General features: G+C 42.7%; 1 protein-coding gene across 1 annotated transcript in view; it reads left to right on the forward strand.

The window, feature by feature from the left end:
* Nucleotides 1-20,094, forward strand: part of cacna1g (calcium channel, voltage-dependent, T type, alpha 1G subunit) — a 311,200-nt gene that overhangs the window by 231,048 nt on the left and 60,058 nt on the right. The window contains exons 20-21 of the mRNA XM_042306304.1: nucleotides 13,611-13,679; nucleotides 15,213-15,397. Coding sequence (XP_042162238.1) covers nucleotides 13,611-13,679; nucleotides 15,213-15,397 — 254 coding nt within the window. The remainder of the gene's footprint in view (nucleotides 1-13,610; nucleotides 13,680-15,212; nucleotides 15,398-20,094) is intronic.

Genomic DNA, 20,094 nt, shown 5'->3' on the forward strand with positions numbered 1-20,094 from the left:
ACAGTTTCTCAACCCCCTTAACAAAAGGCTTAGTTAATACACTGACATCTCTCTTCCTCTCCCCCCCTCTCTCTCTATCTAAAAACCTTTTTACATCAGCAGATGTCACAAAGTGCTTATATAGAAACCCAGCCTAAAACCCAAAACAGCAAGCAATGCAGATGTAGAGGCACGGTGCCTAGGAAAAACTCCCTAGAAAGATAGAGGGGGGGGGGGGCAGTCCTCTTCTGGCTGGGCAGGGTGGAGATAAGAAGAGTACATGACCATTAGGGCGAGATTGTTCTTCAAGATGTTCAAACATTCATAGATGACCAGCATGGTCAAAAAATAATCACAGTGGTTGTAGAGGGTGCAATTGGTCAGCACCTCAGAAGTAAATTAAATGTCAGTTGGCTTTTCATAGCAGAGCATTCAAAGGTCGAGACAGCATGTGCGGTAGAGCGAGGGAGAGAGGGAGAGAGAGATAATCAAATCCCGGACAAATCAGCCTCAAAAACAAAAAAGTAAAAAACAGCAGGCACGGGTCAAGGTAGCATGAACAGCTCAGGGTTCCATAGCCGCAGGCACAACAGTTGATGCTGGAGCAGCAGCACGACCAGGTGGACTGGGGACAGCCAGGAGCCATAAGGCCAGGCAGTCCTGAGGCATGGGTCTAGGGCTCAGGTCCTCCGGGAGGAGAGGGAGAGAGAGAGAGAGAGAGAGAGAGAAAGAATTAGAGGGAGCATACTTAAATTCACAGACGACAACAGATAAGAAAGGATAATTACACCAGATGTAACAGACTGATCCTAGCCCCCCGGGATATAGACTATTTGCAGTATAGATACTGAAGGCTGAGACAGGGGGGGTCGGGGGATACTGTGGCCGTGTCTGATGATACCCCCGAATATGGCCAACCAGGCAGGATATAACCTCACCCACTTTGCCAAAACACAACCCCAAACCACTAGAGGAATATCAACAGACCACCAACTGACAAGGCTGAGTGTAGCTCACGCAAGACCAGACAGGGAGATCACGTCAGTGACTTAACCCACTTAAGTCGAGAATAGCGGGGGAAAAAGCCTTACACGACATGACGCACCCCTACTAGGGACGGCATGGAAGAGCACTAGTAAGACAGTGCATCAGCCCCTGTAATAGGGTCAGAGGCAGGGAATCCCAGTGGAGAGAGGGGAGCCGGCCAGACAGAGACAGTTAGGGCGGTTCGTCATTCCAGTGCCTTGCTGTTCACCTTCGCACCCCTGGGCCAGACTGCACTCAATCATAGGACCTACTGAAGAGATGAGTCTTCAGTGAAGACTTAAAGGTTGAGACCAAGTCTGCTTCTCTCACATGAATAGGCAGAACATAAGAGCTCTGTAGGAGAAAGCCCTGCCTCCAGATGTTTGCTTAGAAATTCTAGGGACTATAAAATCTGAGCCTTGTGACCGTGGCGTACGTGTAAGTGTGCACCGCAGGACAAAATCGGAGAGATACCGTAGGTAGGAGCAAGTCCAGGTAATGCTTTGTAGGTTAGCAGTAAAATCTTGAAATCAGGCCTAGCCTTAACAGGAAGCCAGTGTAGAGGGGCTAGCACTTGAGTAATATGATAAACAAATGTTGGTTTTAGTCAAGATTCTAGCAGCCGTATTTAGCACTAACAAGTTTATTTAGTGCTTTATCCAGGTAGCCGAAGAGTAGATCATTGAATGAGCTTTTCTGCATCTTTTTTTGGACAAAGGTATCTGATTTTTTCAATGCTGCCATTGAAATGCTCTTGATATGTTCATTTAAAGGGAGATCAGAGTCCAGAGTAACGTTGAGGTCCTTTACAGTTGTATTTTAGACAACTGTACAATCATCAATATTCATTGTCAGATCAAACAGCAGATGTGTTTGTTTATTTTGACCTAGAACTAGTATCTCTTGTTTCTCCGAGTTTAAAAGTAAAACATTTTCCACCATCCACTCCCTTATGTCTGAAACACAGGCTTCCAGGGTAGGCAATTTTGGGGCTTCACCATGTTTCATCAAAATGTACAGCTGTGTGTCATCCGCATAGCAGGGAATTTTGACATTGTGTTTCCGAATGACACCACCAGGAGGTGAAATATATAGTGAAAACAATAGTGGTCCTAAAACAGGACCTTGAGGAACACCGAAACTCTTGATTTGTCAGAGGACAAACCATCCACAGAAACAAACTGATATACTTCGGACAGATAAGATCTAAACCAGGCAAGAACTTGTACTTGTAGACCAATTAGGGTTTCCCATCTCTCCAAAAGAATGTGGTGATCGATGGTATCAAAAGCGGCACTAAGGTCTAGGAGTACAAGGACAGATCTTGAGCCTTGGTCTGACGTCATTAAAAGGTAATTTACCACCTTCCCGACTGAAGCGTTTAGAATAAATAATTTGTCTTCAAAAAGAACGGTGAGATTCCTATCGATATAGGCCGATAGTTTGGCTTTTTCAAGAGAGGCTTTATTACTGCCACTTTTAGTGAGTTTGGTACATAATGTTTATTATGTTCAACATAAGAGGGCAGAGCACAGGAAGTAGCTATTTCAGTAGTTTAGTTGGAATAGGGTCCAGTATGCAGCTGGACTGTTTAAAGGCCATGACTATTTTTGTGAATGTGTTAAAAGATAACAGGATTAAACAACTTGAGTCTCCAGTGATCCTTGGTCTTTTTTATTTTCTGCAGACTCAGGACAACCAAGCTTTGGAGAAATACGCAGATTCAAAGATGAGTCCATAATTTGCTTTTTAATGATCATGATCTTTTAGTCAAAGAAGTTCATGAATTCATCACTGCTGAATTAAAATCCATCCTCTCTTGGGGAATGCTGTTTTTTAGTTAGCTTTGCGAAATCATTAGGATTGTTCTTATTCTCGTCAATTAGGTTAGAAAATTAGTCTGATCGAGCAGCAGTGAGGACTCTTATAGGACTCTTGATATTGCACGGTACTGTCTTTCCAAAGTAGCCAGAAGACTTCCAGTTTGGTGGAGCGCCTTTTCCATTCCAATTTTCTAGAAGTTTGCTTCAGGGCTCGGGTATTTTCTTTTTACCAGGGAGCTAATTTCTTGTGACAAATGTTTTTTTTAGGGGTGTGACTGCATCTAGGGTATTACGTAAGGTTCAATTTAGATCCTCAGTTAGGTGGTTAACCGATTCTGGAAGGGCATCTAGGAATCTGGGTTATCCGAGAATTTATAGCGCAGCTTTTGATAATCCTTGGTTGGGGTCTGAGCAGATTATTTGTTGAGATTGCAAACATAATAAAATGATGGTCTGATAGTCCAGAGTTATGAGGAAAAATATTTGTCCCACTGGACAAAATTAGATCCAAGGTATGTGTAGGTCCGGGAGACATGTTGGACTTTTAATATTATTTTCGATGACTAAAAGCCCCGATAGGAATACAGGGAACTCAGTGAGGAATGCTGTATACGGCCCATGTTGCCTGTGAGCAGTAGCTATAACAAGTAATTGATTAGGCTGCAAAAAAAGCTCAAAAGACAAAAACTCATACATTTCTGGTTTTGTAAATTTAACTTTCCTGTCATGGACCGTCAGAGTGGCGCAGCAGTCTAAGGCATTGTATCGCAGTGCTTGAGGTGTCACATAAGACCTGTGTTCGATCCCAGGCTGTGTCACAATCGGCCATGGCCGAGAGTTCCATAGGGCTGCGCAGAATTAGCCCAGCGTTGTTCGGGTTAGGGGAGGGTTTGGCCCGGGGGGCTTTACTTGGCTGATCTCGCTCTAGCGACTCCTTGTGGTGGGCCTGGCGCCTACAGGCTGACTCTGGTCATCATTTGAACGGTGTTTCATCCGACACATTGGTGTGACTGTCTTCCGGTTTAAGCTGTCGGGTGTTAAGGAGTGTGGTTTGGTGGGTCAGGTTTTGGAGGACACATGACTCGACCTTCCCCTCTCCCAAGCCCGTTGGGGAGTTGCAGCGATGAGACAAGATCGTCATTGACAATAATAATAATTTGCTGTCGTCAATGTTAGCAACAGCTCCGCTTTTGCAGGATGCGTGTGAGATATGGTCACCAGTGTAACCAGGAGGAGAAGCCTCATTTAACACAGTAAATTCATCAGGCTTGAGCCATGTTTCAGTCACGTCAATCACATCAAGGTTATGATCAGTGATTAGTTCAATGACTATGACTGCCTTGGAAGTGAGGGATCTAACATTAAGTCGCATTTTGAGATGTGAGACATCACGATCTCTTTCAATAATGACAGGAATGGAGGCGGTCTTTATTCCAGTGAGATTGCTAAAGTGAACCGCCATGTTTAGTTTTTCCCAACCTCGATAGAAGGCAGAGACACGGTCTTAATATGGACAGCTGAGCTGACTACACTGACTGTGCAAGTGGAAGGCTAAGCTGTCAGGCTAACAGCCTGCTGCCTGGCCTGCACCCTATCTCAGTGTGGAGCTAGAGGAGTTAGATCCCTTTCTATGTTGATAGATATGATGAGAGCACCACTCCAGCTTGGTTGGACTCCATCACTCCTCATGAGGTCAGGCTTGGTCCTGTTTGGGTGTGATTCCCAGAAAGAGGGACAATTAGCTACAAATTAGATATTTTGGGAGGGGTAGAAAACAGTTTTCAACCAGCGATTAAGTTGCGAGACTGCTGTAGAGCTCATCACTCCCCCTAATTGGGAGGGGGCCAGAGACAATTACTCGATGCCGACACATTTTTCTAGCTAATTTACACACTGACGCTATGTTGCGCTTGGTGACCTCTGACTGTCTCATACTAACGTTGTTGGTTCCGATATGGATAACAAAATATCCCTATTCTCTTTACACTCACCAGTTTTAGCCAGCACCTTCTTCAGATCAGCCTTCATGTAGGTAGCCCTAACCCCTGGTAAACAGTGTATGATCTCTGTATGATTCTTTTGCAGGTAATGGAGTCGCCAATGACTAGAGTTTTCAATTTGTCAGAGCTAATGGTGGGAGGCTTCGGCACCTTAGACCTCATAACGGGTGGAGAAGAAACCTGAGAAGGCTCGGCCTTTGACTGGTGGCACAGACAGTTTCAACCTTTCCTAATGATTGCATCTGAAGCTGGGCTTGACACTCGGCTATCCACATGTTATGAGTGCAGTGACTGCAATTATATCACATAGCTTTAATGTTACTACTTAGATTTCCTGTCTGGTGGCGGTCCTGTAGAAGAATCATGTCCAAATAAAGCATCCGGGTGAAAAAGTTGAATGAAAAAAGTTGAATGAGGGAAAAACTAAGATGTTGTTAAATGTGTTAAATGCAGAGTTTAAAAAAAATAGTTTTGCAGGTTGCCAAGAGGCAAACAAACAGCACAGCAGCACAGAGACAACGCTGAAGTGTGACATTACAAAAAGTTCCAATGAAGTTCCTCGATGATAACCTCTCTATCAATTCAATTCAAAGGGCTTTATTGGCATGGGAAACATATGTTTACATTGCCAATTCAAGGGAAATAGATAATAAACAAAAGTGAAATTAACAGTCAAAAATGAACAGTAAACATTACACTCACAAAAGGAATAGAGACATTTCAAATGTTATATTATGGCTATATGTGTTGTAACGATGTGCAAATAGTTAATGGACAAAAAGGAACATAAATAAACATAAATATGGGTTGTATTTACAGTGGTGTTTGTTCTTTACTGGTTGCCCTTTTCTTGTGGCAACAGTTCACAAATCTTGCTGCTGTGATGGCACAGAAAAATTTGATTTGTTTTCGAATTCTTTGTGGGTCTATGTAATCTGGGGGTACTATTTGTCTCTAATATGGTCATACATTTGACAGGAGGTTAGAAAGTGCAGCTCAGTTTCACTTCATTTTGTGGGCAGTGTGCACATAGCCTTTCTCCTCTTGAGAGCCAGGTCTGCCTACAGCGGCCTCTCTCAATAGCAATGCTATGCTCACCGAGTCTCTACATAGTCAAAGCTTTCCTTAATTTTGGATCAGTCACAGTGGGCAGGTATTCTACCACTGTGTACTCTCTGTTTAGGGCCAAATAGCAAATCTAGTTAGAGCAGTTTTTTTGTTAATTCTTTCCAATGTGTCAAGTAATTATCTTTTTGTTTTCTCATGATTTGATTAGGTCTAATTGTGTTGCTGTCCTGGGGCTCTGTGGGGTCTGTTTGTGAACAGAGCCCCAGGACCTGCTTGCTTAGGGGACCCTCCTCCAGGTTCATCTCTCTGTAGGTGATGACATTCTAATGGAATGTTTGGGAATCACTTCCTTTTAGGTGGTTGTAGAATTTAATGTCTCTTTCTGGATTTTGATCACTTGCGGGCATGCATTATTTTGTGTTTTACGTTTTGCACTGAGGATATATTTGCAGAATTCTGCATGCAGAGTCTTAATTTGGAATTTGTCCCATTTTGTGAATTCTTGGTTGGTGAGCAGACCCCAGACCTCACAACCATAAAGGGTAAAGGGTTCTATAACGGATTCAAGTAATCTTTTGCCAAATCCAAATTGGTAGGTCAAATTTTATGTTCCTTTTGATGGCTTAGGAGGCCCTTCTTGCCTTGTCTCTCAGATCGTTCACAGCTTTGTGGAAGTTACCTGTGGAACTGATGTTTAGGCCGCCGTATGTATAGTTTTTTGTGTGCTCTAGTGCAACTGGCCCTTTTTTGGAACACCATTGTCTTTGTATTACTGAGATTCTTTTATTTATACATTTTTTATTTCACCTTTATTTAACCAGGTAGGCCAGTTGAGAACAGGTTCTTATTTACAACTGCGACCTGGCCAAGATAGAGCAAAGCAGTGCGACACAAACAGAACAGAGTTACACGTGGGATAAACAAACATACAGTCAATAACACAATAGAGAAGTCTATATACAGTGTGTGTAAATGTAGTAAGATTAGGGAGGTAAGGCAATAAATAGGCCATAGTGGCAAAATAATGACAATTTAACAATTCAACACTGGAGTGATAGATGTGCAGAAGATGAATGTGCAAATAGAGATACTGGGCTGCAAAGGACCAAAAAAATAAATAACAATATGGGGATGAGGTAGTTGGGTGGGCTATTTACAGATGGGCTATGTACAGGTGTAATGATTGGTAAGCTGCTCTGACAGCTGATGCTTAAAATTAGTGAGGGAGATATAAGTCTCCAGCTCCAGTGATTTTTACAATTTGTTCCAGTCATTGGCAGCAGAGAACTGGAAGGAAAGGCGGCAAAATAAGGAGTTGGCTTTGGGGATGACCAGTGAAATATACCTGCTGGAGCGTGTGCTACGGGTGGGTGTTGCTATGGTGACCAGTGAGCTGAGATAAGACGGGGCATTACCTGCAAAGACTTATAGATGACCTGGAGACAGTGGGTTTGGTGACAAATATGAAGCGAGGACCAGCCAACAAGAGCATACAGGTCGCAGTATGGGGCTTTGGTGACAAAACGGATGGCACTGTGATAGACTACATCCCATTTGCTGAGTAGAGTGTTGGAGGCTATTTTGTAAATGACATCGCCGAAGTCAAGAATTGGTAGGATAGTCAGTTTTACGAGGGGATGTTTGGCAGCGTGAGTGAAGGATGCTTTGTTGTGAAATAGGAAGCTGATTCTAGATTTAATTTTGGATTGGAGATGCTTAATGTGAATCTGGAAGGAGAGTTTACAGTCTAACCAGACACCTAGGTATTTGTAGTTGTCAGAACCGTCCAGAGTAGTTGTCAGATCCATCCAGAGTAGTGATGCTAGACAGGCGGGCGGGTGCAGGCAGCGATCGGTTGAAGAGCATGCATTTAGTTTTACTTGCATTTAAGAGCAGTTGGAGGCCATGGAAGGAGTGTTGTATGGCATTGAATCTTGTCTGGAGGTTTGTTAACAAAGTGTCCAAAGAAGGGCCAGAAGTATACAGAATGGTGTTGTCTGCGTAGAGGTGGATCAGAGAATCACCAGCAGCAAGAGCGACATCATTGATGTATACAGAGAAAATAGTCGGCCCGAGAATTGAACCCTGTGGCACCCCCTTAAAGACTGCCAGAGGTCGCGACAACAGGCCCTGCGATTTGACACACTGAACTCTGAGAAGTAGTTGGTGAACCAGGCGAGTCAGTCATTTGAGAAACCAAGGCTGTTGAGTCTGCCGATAAGAATGCGGTGATTGACCGAGTCGAAACCTTGGCCAGGTCGATGAATACGGCTGCACTGTATTGTCTTTTATCGATGGCGTTTATGATATCGTTTAGGACCTTGAGCGTGGCTGAGGTCGGAAACCAGATTGCATAGCGGTGAAGGTACGGTGGGATTCGAAATGGTCGGTGATCTGTTTGTTAACTTGGCTTTCGAAGACTTTAGAAAGGCACGGTAGGATAGATGTAGGTCTGTAACAGTTTGGGTCTAGAGTGTCACGGGGGATGACCGCGGCAGCTTTCCAATCTTTTGGGATCTTAGATGATACGAAAGAGAGGTTGAATTTTCTGTCAGGGCCCAGGTCTGATAGAATCTGTGCAGAACATCTATGTGCTGCTGTAGGCCCTCCTTGGCTGGGGACAGAAGCAACAGATCATCAGCACACAGTAAGTAGACATTTGACTTGAGATTCTAGTAGTGTGAGGCCTAGTGCTGCAGACTGTTCTAGTGCCCTTGCCAATTCGCTGACATATATGTTAATGAGTGTGGGGCTCAAGCTGCATCCCTATCTCACCCCACGGCCCTATGGAAATATATATTTTTTTGTTGCCAATTTTAACCGCACACTTGTTGTGTACATGGATTTTATGATGTTGTATGTTTTTTTCCCCAACACCGCTTTCCATCAATTTATATAGCAGACCCTCATGCCAAATTGAGTCAACAAACCTTTTTGATATCAAAGCATGAGAAGACTTTGCTTTTGATTTGCTTTGTTTGTTTGTCAAATAGAGTGAGCAGGGTGAATACGTGATCTGTCATACGGTAATTTGGTAGAAAGACATTTTGACATTTTCTCTGTACATTCTTTTTACTGATAATGCAGAGGATTTTTCCAAAGATTTCCCGCATATCCCGCGGTAGTTATTGGGATCAAATATGTCTACACATTTGTGGATTGGGGTGATCAGTCCTTGGTTCCAAATATTGGGGAAGATGCCAGAGTTGAGGATGAAGTTAAAAAGTTGAAGTATAGCCAATTGGAATTTGTGGTCTGTATATTTTATAATTTCATTTAGGATACGATCAACACCACAGGCCTTTTGGGTTTGTATATTGTCCTATAGTTCATTCAATGTAAATGAAGAATCCAGTAGGTTCTGGTAGTCTTTAATAGTTGATTTCAAACGTTTGTATTTGATATATGTTTTTTCTTTTTTTCTTTGTTATAGAGCCAAAAAGATTGGAGAAGTGGTTTATCCATACATTTCCATTTTGAATAGATAACTCTTCGTGTTTGCAACGATGTGCGCTGAGAGTGCACCCAAAAGTGGTTAGAGTCTATGGATTCTTCAATTACATTGAGCTGATTCTGACATTCTGTGCCTTCTTTTTCCGTGATGTATTTCTGTATTGTTTTAGTGATTCACCATAGTGAAGACATTGGCTCAGGTTTTCTGGGTCTCTATGTTTTGGTTCGATAGGTTTCTCAATTTCTTTCTTAGGTTTTGCATTCTTCATCAAACCAATTGTCATTGTTGTTATGTTGTCTGCTTTAAATTTAGGGAAGCTTAGAGGTCAAATATACTTTTTAGGTTTTCTACTGCCAAGTTTACACCTTCACTATTACAGTGAAACATTTTGTCCAGGAAGTTGTCTAGAAGGGGTTGAATTTGTTGTTGCCTGATTGTTTTTTTGGTTTCTACACTACTTTCCTTCCATCTTTTGTATTTGTTAATGTTATGCAGTTCCTTTGACTTTGATGCCTAGAGGATTGCTCTGTTCAAGTAGACTGTGATTTTGCTGTGATCTGATAGGGGTGTCAGTAAACACTCTGAGAGACTCTGGGTTGAGGTCAGTGATAAAGTAATCTACAGTACTAAAATTAAATGAAATGAAATTGTGTTTGTCACATGCGCCGAAATCCAACAGGTGTAGACCTTACAGCGAAACGATTCATTTCAAGCCCTTAACCAACAATCTAGTTTTAAGACAATATACCTAAAATAAAGTATGAGATAAAAATAGCAAATAATTAAAGAGCAGCAGTAAAATAACAATAGCGGGGTTATATACAGACGGTACCGGTACAGAGTCAATGTGCGGGGGTACCGGTGTTCGAGGTTATTGAGGTAATATGTACATGTAGGTAGAGTGATTACAGTGACTATGTATAGATAATAACAGAGAGTAGCAGTAGCGTAGAAGGGGGGAGGGCATAGCAAATAGTCTGGGTAGCCATTTGATTAGATGTTCAGGAGTCTTATGGCTTGGGGATAGAAGCTGATTAGAAACCTCTTGGACCTAGACTTGGCGCTCCCGTACAACTTGCCGTGTGGTAGCAGGGAGAACAGTCTATGACTAGGGAGGCTGGAGTCTTTGACAATATTTAGGGCCTTCCTCTGACTCCGCCTGGTATAGAGGTCCTGGATGGCAGGAAGCTTAGCCCCAGTGATGTACTGGGCCGTACGCAGTACCCTCTGTAATGACTTTGGGTCGGAGGCTGAGCAGTTACCATACCAGGCAGTGAGGCAACCCATCAGGATGCTCTCGATGGCGCAGCTGTAAAACCTTTTGAGGATCTGAGGACCCATGCTAAATCTTTTCAGGCTCCTGAGGGGGAATAGGTTTTGTCGTGCCCTCTTCACGACTGTCTTGGGATAATGCTGTTGATGTGAGCCATGACCATCCTTTCAAAGCATTTCATGGCTACAGAAGTGAGTGCTATGGGTCAGTAGTCATTTAGGCGGGTTACCTTAGTGTTCTTGGGCACAGGAACTCTGGTGGTCTGCTGGAAGCATGTTAGTGTTAGACTCCAACAGGGAGAGGTTGAAAATGTCAGTGAAGAAACTTGCCAGTTGGTCAGCGCGTGCTCGGTGTACACATCCTGGTAATCCATCTGGCCCTGTGGCCTTGTGAATGTTTCTCACATTGGCTGCGGAGAGCATAATCTCACAGTCGTCCGGAACAGCTGATGCTCTCATGCATGTTTCAGTGTTACTTGCCTCGATGCGAGCATAGAAGTTATTTAGCTTGTCTGGTCGGCTCGTGTCACTGGGAAGCTCTCAGCTGTGCTTCCCTTTGTAGTCTGTAGTTTGCAAGCCCTGGCACATCCGACGAGCTTCAGAGCCGGTGAAGTACGATTCGATCTCCGCTCCTTGAAAGCGGCAGCTCTACCCTTTAGCTCAGTGTGAATGTTTCCTGTAATCCATTGCTTCTGGTTGGGGTATGTATGTACCGTCATTGTGGGGACGTCGTCATCGATGCACTTATTGATGAAGCCAGTGACTGATGTGGTGTACTCCTCAATGTCATCAGATGAATCCTGGAACATGTTCCTATCTGTGCTAGCAAAACACTCCTGTAGTTTAGCATTTGCTTCGTCTGACCACTTTTTTATAGACTGAGTCACTGGTTGTTCCTGCTTTAATTTTTGCTTGTAAGCAGGAATCACCAAGATAGAATTATGGTCATATTTGCCAAATGGAGGGTGAGGGAGAGCTTTGTACACGTCTCTGTGTGTGGAGTAAAGATGTTGAGTTTTTTCCCTCTGGTTGCATATTTAACATGCTGATAGAAGTTAGGTAAAACTGATTTAAGTTTCTCTGCATTAAAGTACCCGGCCACTAGGAGCGCCGCCTCTGGATTATTATTTTCCTGTTTGCTTATGGCGCTATACAGCTCGTTGTGTGCGGTTTTCGTGTCAGCATTGGTCTGTGGTGGTATGTAGACAGCTATGAAAAATAGAGATGAATACTCTCTAGGTAGATAGTGTGGTCTACAGCTTATCATGAGATACTCTACTTCAGGCGAGCAAAACCTTGAGACTTCCTTAGATATCGTGCAACAGCTGTTGTTTACAAATATACATATGCCGCCGCCTGGTGTCTTGCCAGGGGCTGCTGTTTTATACTGCCGATAGAGTGTATAACCTGCCAGCTGTATGTTATTAAGGTCGTCGTTCAGCCACAACTCGGTGAAACATAAGATATTACAGTTTTTAATGTCCCGTTGGTACAGTAGGATACACTTGCTTTCAGTTCGTCCCATTTATTTTCCAGCGATTGAACGTTGGCTCGTTTTTTTCAACGATTGAACGTTGGCTAACAATACAGATGGCAAAGGCTGATTAGCCACTTGTCGCCTGATCCTCACAAGGCAATCAAGATCTCTGTCCGCAAAATCTCTGTTTCTTTCTCCAGCGATTGACGGGGATGTTTGGAGTATATCCTTCCCGTCCAACTCATTAAAGAAAGATTATTTGTCCAATTCGAGGTGAGTAATCGCTGTTCTGATGTCCAGAAGCTCTTTTCGGTCATAAGAGACGGTAGCAGCAACCTTATGTACAAAATAAGTTACAAACAATGCGAAAAAGAAAAAAAATAGCGCGGTTGGTTAAGAGCCAACAAATGGCAGCCATCCTCTCCGGCGCCATTAACCCTGCCAAGGGATTAGCTGTAGGTGTACCTACCGTAAGAGTGCTGTTTTTGCTTTGTTATGTATGAGGCTTTGTGTGTAGATTGATGATGACAGAAAAGTCTGTTTTGTGTGCCTGGAGTGTGTGGACTAGCTCTCTGAGCTATCTGTTTCTCTGGCTCTGTGAATTTATCCCACTCAATGATGGAGGAGCAGTGCAGTTGTGTGACCTGGGTGTGTTCAGTGCTGGGGGGTGGGGGGGGGGGCTATCCTCTCTGCAGGACAGTTTGAAGAGATGTGATCAGACTCACTCGGGGTGGGGTAGTTGTCACCAAGAGAAAGCTCCTCCTGCCGTCCTTTTGGAAATGTATGAATTTGCCCTGCTCCACCACTGTTCCATTGTTGTACAGGTTGACAGAGGGTGTCTCAGTCTCAGGGTCCTCATTTCATACTATTCTGATTTTCCACCCTCTGCCTCTTAAAGCTGTGTGCCATGGCCAGGGACGGTCTGTGTGTAAGATTAGGTTGCTTACGTTCCTATTTTTCTACAGTAGCAGTCAGCAAAAAGTGTCTCTGGATTGTCCATGAGGAGCTTCACTTTGTACTCTTAGCATTCAGTCTCCATAAAGTGAAATTTCTAGAGATTATGGTCATTTTCATTTCATTCTAGGCTTTCGAAGTAGCTTCAGAATGGACTTTACCTACTCAGTTCCAGGATGGATGATATTTTCGGGTTTCTCTTGCTCTTCTTTTGCCGGTTGCTGGTTTGTCAGGAATTTTGCTGGATAGTCCTTAGCAGTAAGAATTCTTGGTAATAAAAAAGTAATTTTGTCCAAAATCAGGTTGTAGGTTTGGAGTTTTGAGTTGGAGTAAAGGTTTGTTGTGGAAGGTAGTATCCTGTATATGCCATTGTAGGTAGTATCCTGTATATGCCATTGTAAAAAAATCCAAGTTTATACAACCCTAAATCTATATTTTTGTACAAACATGCTGAAAAATGCTAAATCTTCCTCTCTTCTCTTCCTGTCTTCTATCTCTCTCGCTTTCTTTCTCTGCTTTGTCTCTCTCTCTCTGTCTCTCTGTCTCTCTCTCTGCAGGAGCGTATCTTCCTCACGTTATCCAACTACATCTTCACAGCGATCTTCGTGGCTGAGATGACAGTCAAGGTAAGAGGGCACCACGGAGACAGATCCTACCAGCGGGAAAAACCCACACTCTCCTACCCAGGAAGGAACACTGATCACTATGCCTCGGGGCTGTGGTTAAGGCCTCCACAGACCTGGTCTAATCCACAGAGCCAGGTTAAATCTCTTCGCCCTCTGGCTGATATTGTTGCCCGTAGGCACAAATCTAAGATCAGCCTATTTTACCTGAATCCGAACCTTTACAGTAAGAGTAAAAAAAATGCCCAACTGACCATAGATCAGTGTCTCATGGTATACTGTATCCTACTCCTATGAGGACTTCTTATACGTCGCATATCCATCAGTGGTTTCTGTGTTCATTCTGCCCCAAAGCTTCTTTGAAGAAATAGAAAGAAAGAGTGAAGGGGGGTGGGGGCGAAAGTACCATTTCAGTGTTTCATTAACGGTCACCATTTAGAGTGAGACGAGCAAATAGATCCGAGATGAGAAAATAGAGCCTAACAAAGTACCTAAAATACCTGAAATACCTTAGATAGCTAAGATGACAGAAATGCATTAAGGCACGGCCCACCTCCAAATGATTGATCTTCAGCTCTACCGGTTCACTGTCATTAAGACAGACAAAGCCTTGAAGAAAACAGGCTTTCAGTGTGATACCTCGGTAAGCCTCAAACACACGAATGGGAGGGAACGCTGGCACACACACATACACACACACACATACACACACACACACACACACACACACACACACACACACACACACACACACACACACACACACACAAAGAGAGCGAGACACCTGTTACTAATACTAAGGAAAGGATTGTCTAGCCGATATTCAAATGGGTCTGGCTTTGAATGGAGGGTCATGTCTACGTACAGAGGCTTGTGGCAGGGGTAGGGAGCAGTGAGGAGGGGTGAGGGCTAGAGAAAGTTCACAGGTGTCACTCACTAAGACCTCCATTTCTATTCTGGTGCCCAACGCAATGCCAGGGCTCACACACGCACGCACACACATTGAGGGCAGACGGACACAAAATGGAAATCATGCCCAGGAATAATGGGGCTCGGGGGAGGTTAATTAACGTCACACACAGGAAGTCAGATGTCTGGGGGAAACTGACAGGGGCATAGGAACCAAAGGCTTTGTAACCTCGACACGTCTTTGTTCATCAGGGGTTTGATCATTCTCTTTGATACTGCCTGGTTATATATAGATTCATGCCTTAACGCTCTGACGAGGCACAGCATATGCAAATGAAGCCATGTCTAGTTGAGATGCAGTTTGTGAAGCTTCTATGGGTTATTGTTGTGTCTCAGTCATTTTTTGTAGATTGAAATACTGAGAGAAGAAAAGTCTTCAACGACAAAAGTTTGTATCTCACTTGGCTTGGCCTAATTTACTTTGCACAACTCGAGAGGTGCCTCTCTGATTGACTGCTTTGACTATGTGTGTTTGTGTATATGCGTTACCGTGCGATACCGTCTTTGTTTGTGAATGTAATTTCGTAGAATGTATGTCGTTAACCCAGTGTTTGTGTATATTCTCAGGTGGCTGCACTAGGCTGGTTATTTGGTGATAAGGCCTACCTGAGGAGCAGCTGGAACATTCTAGATGGGATTTTAGTGATGATTTCAGCCATAGATATCCTGGTCTCATTGGTATCGAACAGCAGCCCCAAGATACTGGGCATGCTCAGAGTGCTGCGCTTACTACGGACGCTCAGGCCACTACGGTGAGTTACACAAACAGCGGACCCACACAAATACACACGCACATACACTCACACATACAAACACATACGCACCTTTTCACAATACCACAAAAAGACCTGTTCCCGAAACAGTACAATATATCTACCAGCCAACAGAGCGTGACACTTTCCCCATATACAGTATACTGTACTAACTTGACATACTGTATCTCTTAGGCCATGTTCTCACTAAAAACAAATGGTTATATATAGAACCAAATAAAGGTTATTTGGATTGTAACTATAGCAAGATCCCTTTTTGGGGCTTTATATAACCATTTTTTGAAGTTTCTATAAAGAACCATGCTTTAAATGGATCCCTTTGCTAAGGTTTTATAACAAGGGTATTCAACTCTTACCCTACGAGGTCCGGTACCTGTGTGTTTTCTGCTCTACCTGATATTTAATTGCTACAGTAGAACTAGGTGTCCCAGGTCTATATCAGTCCATGATTAGAAGGGAACAACGAAAAAATACAGTGGAACTGGCTTTGAGATCCAGAGTTGAGTTTTAGGGTTCTATAAAAAAACATAAAAAGAGGTTCTATATAACAACAAAAAGGGTTCCGCTATGGTTACAACCCTTTTTGGGGCTATATAGAAAACCTTTTTTATGGTTCTTTATAGAACCTTTATGGAGAATGGTTCTATAATGAATCTCAGATCCTTGAAGAAACATACAGGGTTTTGTATCCATATTATATTGTTAAAATTCCATAGGCGTTATTATTGTTTTAATTAACAAGTTGAAACAGGTGTGCTAGTTCTGGAACAGCTTGCGGTCGCTGATGAGAGAATTGAGCACCACTGACTTAGTCTACTGTTTTCAATTGACACAAGGCCATACATACAATACCTTTCAAAAGTTTGGGGTCACTGGTTTTTGAAAGAAAAGCACTTTTTTTTGTCCATTAAAATAACATCAAATTGATCAGAAATACACTGTAGACATTGTTAATTTTGTAAAAGACTATTGTAGCTGGAAACAGCATTTTTTTAAATGGAATATCTACATACAGCGTACAGAGGCCCATTATCAGCAACCATCACTCCTGTGTTCCAATGGCACGTTATGTTAGCTAATCCAAGTTTATAATTTTAAAAGGCTAATTGATCATTAGAAAACCCTTTTGCAATTATGTTAGCACAGCTGAAAACTGTTGTTCTGATTAAAGCAATAAAACTGGCCTTTAGACTAGTTGAGTATCTGGAGCATCAGCATTTGTGGGTTCGATTACAGGCTCAAAATGACCAGAAACAAAGAACTTTCTTCTGAAACTCGTCAGGCGAGAAATTGCCAAGAAACCTAAGACCTCGTACAAAGCTGTGTACTACTCCCTTCACAGAACAGCGCAAACTGGTTCTAACCAGAATAGAAAGAAGAGTGGGAGGCCCCGGTGCACGACTGAGCGAGAGGACAAGTACATTAGAGTGTCTAGTTTGAGAAACAGATGCCTCATAAGTCCTCAACTGGCAGCTTCATTAAATAGTACCCGCAAAACACCAGTCTCAATGTTGAAACAGTGAAGAGACGACTCCAGGATGCTGGCCTTTTTTGTATCAATTAGTACATTTGAGTTTAACAATAATATTTGTAGTAATATTAGATCAGCCTTTTCTGGTTGATTAAACTGAATTTGCAACCAACTTTCTATGGCTTGTTTTAAAAATAGCGATATGGAGATTATTTAATTTGAACATAACTGAAAGTGAGAGGTTGTAATCTGAATAAAGGGAAAAGGGCAATTCTTGAACACGGGGTGAGAAATTCTTACGAATCTGCTAGAGATGAAATGAAGAAAATGGCGCCGACAAATAGGGCAGCCGTGCTTCTAGCTCCTAGGCAACTTTGCAGTATTTTTTTTATGTGTTGTGTCTTATATTATTAGCCCAAAATGTTTTTTTGTGTTATTACATACATCCGGGAAGTCCTATCGGATATCAGAGCGGTGGTAACTTGCCAGTATTACGACCAGGATATCAACTTTCCCAAATCTGATCCTTTGTTCGTACCCCCCAGGGCAATTGAACTGATTCCAGAGGCTGATCCAAAACAACACCGGCAGAGAAGAGGTATTCGGAGTGGACTTCTAGTCCGACTCAGGAGGTGCGCACACCACCCACCGCTTCTGAGTATGTTACTCGTCAATGTTCAATCCATGGATAATAAAGTTGACGAGCTCAGGGCGAGGAATTCCTTCCAGAGAGACATCAGGGACTGTAACATAGTCTGTTTCACGGAAACATGGCTCTCTTGGGATATACTGTCTGAATCCGTACAGCCATTTGTGTTCTCAGTTCATCGCGAAGACAGGAATACATTTTTCTCTGGGAAGAAGGGTGGGGGTGTATGTTTGATGATTAACTAATCATGGTGTGATTATGCTAACATACAGGAACTCAAGTCATTTTCTTCACACGACCTAGAATACCTCACAATCATATGCCGAACTTCACTGGACTTTATGCAATCTAGAAATCACATATCCTGAGGCTGCATTTATTTTTTTATTTAATTTATTTTAACAAAGCAAATTTGAGGAAAACGTTACCGAAGTTCTATCAACACATTAACTATAGTACTCGCGCTGCTCAAACACTCGACCACTGCAACTCCAACTTCCGGGATGCCTACAAGGCCCTCCCCCGCTCTTACTTCGGAAAATCTGATCATGACTCTATTTTGCTCCACCCTTCCTTTCGGGCAGAAACTCAAATAGGAAGTGCCCGTGCTAAGGACTATTCAACGCTGGTCTGACCAATCGGAATCAACGCTTTTGATCACCCAGACTGGGATATGTTCTGGGTAGCCTGAGACGAATATACTGATACGGTGACTGAGTTTATCAGGAAGTGTATAGGAGATGAAGTATCCACTGTGACTACAAACAGTCGGAATTTTAAATACACCTTAGCTAAATATATTTCAACTCAGTTTTTCACAATTCCTGACATTTAATCCAAGTAAATATTCCATGTTTTAGGTCAGTTAGGATAACCACTTTATTTTAAGAATGTGAAATGTCAGAATAATAGTAGAGAGAATGATTTATTTCAGCTCTTATTTCTTTCATCACATTCCCAGTGGGTCAGAAGTTTACATACACTTAATTAGTATTTGGCCGCATTGTCTTTAAATTGTTTAACTTGGGTCAAATGTTTCAGGTAACCTTCCACAAGCTTCCCACAATAAGTAGGGTGAATTTTGGCTCATTCCTCCTGACAGAGCTGGTGTAACTGAGACAGATTTGTAGGCCTTCTTGCTCGTACACGCTTTTTCAGTTCTGTCCACAAATTTTCTATCGGGATGAGGTCACGGCTTTTGAGATGGCCACTCCAATACCTTGACTTTGTTGTCCTTTAGCCATTTTGCCACAACTTTGGAAGTATGCTTGAGGTCATTGTCCATTTGGAAAACCCATTTGTGACCAAGCTTTAACTTCCTGACTGATGTCTTGAGCTGTTGCTTCAATATATCCACATCATTTTCCCCCCTCATGGAGCCATCTATTTTGTGAAGTGCACCAGTCCCTCCTGTAGCAAAGCACTCCCACAACATGATGCTGCCACCCCGTGCTTCATGGTTGGGATGGTGTTCTTCGGCTTGCAAGCCTCCTCCTTTTTCCTCCAAACATAACAATGGTCATTATGGCCAAACAGTTCTATTGTTGTTTCATCAGACCAGAGGACATTTCTCCAAAAAGTACGATCTTTGTCCTCATGTCCAGTTGCAAACTGTAGTCTGGCTTTTTTTATGGCCGTTTTGGAGCAGTGACTTCTTCCTAGCTGAGCGGCCTTTCAGGTTATGCAGATATAGGACTCGTTTTACTGTGGATATAGATACTTTTGTTCCTGTTTCCTCCAGAATCTTCACAAGGTCCTTTGCTTTTGTTCTGGGATTGATTTGCACTTTTCGCACCAAAGTACGTGCATCCCTCCTGAGTGGTATCATGGCTGCGTGGTCCCATTGTGTTTATACTTGCATACTATTGTTTGTACAGATGAACGTGGTACCTGCAGGCATTTGGAAATTGCTCCAGAGGATGAACTAGAGGTCTTTGCTGATTTCTTTTGTTTTCTCCATTCCCCATGATGTCAAGCAAAGAGGCACTGAGTTTGAAGGTAGACCTTGAATACATGCACAGGTACACCTCCAATTGACTCGAATTATGTCAATTAGCCTATCAGAAGCTTCTAAAGCCATGACATAATTTTATGGAAATTTCCAAGCTGTTTGAAGTCACAGTCAACTTAGTGTATGTAAACTTCTAACCCACTGGAATTGTGATACAGTGAATTACAGTCATGCACAAAGGAGATATCCTAACCGACTTGCCAAAACTGTAGTTTGTGAAGGAGAGATTTGTGGAGTGGTTGAAAAACGATTTTTAATGACTCCAACCTGTGTATGTAAACTTCCGACTTCAACTGCATATATTCTTAATTCCATTCCTTTACTTTAGATTTGTGTGTATTGTTGTGAAATTGTTAGATATTCCTTGTTAGATATTGCTGCACTGTTGGAGATAGTGCAGCATTCCGCTACACCCGCAATAACATCTGCTGAACACGTGTATGTGACCAATAGAATTGGATTTGATTTGAGAGAACCTGTTCTGATTTCAGTATAACTTTTGTATGATTGAAGCCTTTAGTGAGAGGTCTAATGCTTTAATATTT

This window comes from Oncorhynchus tshawytscha, linkage group LG25, assembly GCF_018296145.1.
Source record: "Oncorhynchus tshawytscha isolate Ot180627B linkage group LG25, Otsh_v2.0, whole genome shotgun sequence".
NCBI lineage: Eukaryota > Metazoa > Chordata > Actinopteri > Salmoniformes > Salmonidae > Oncorhynchus > Oncorhynchus tshawytscha.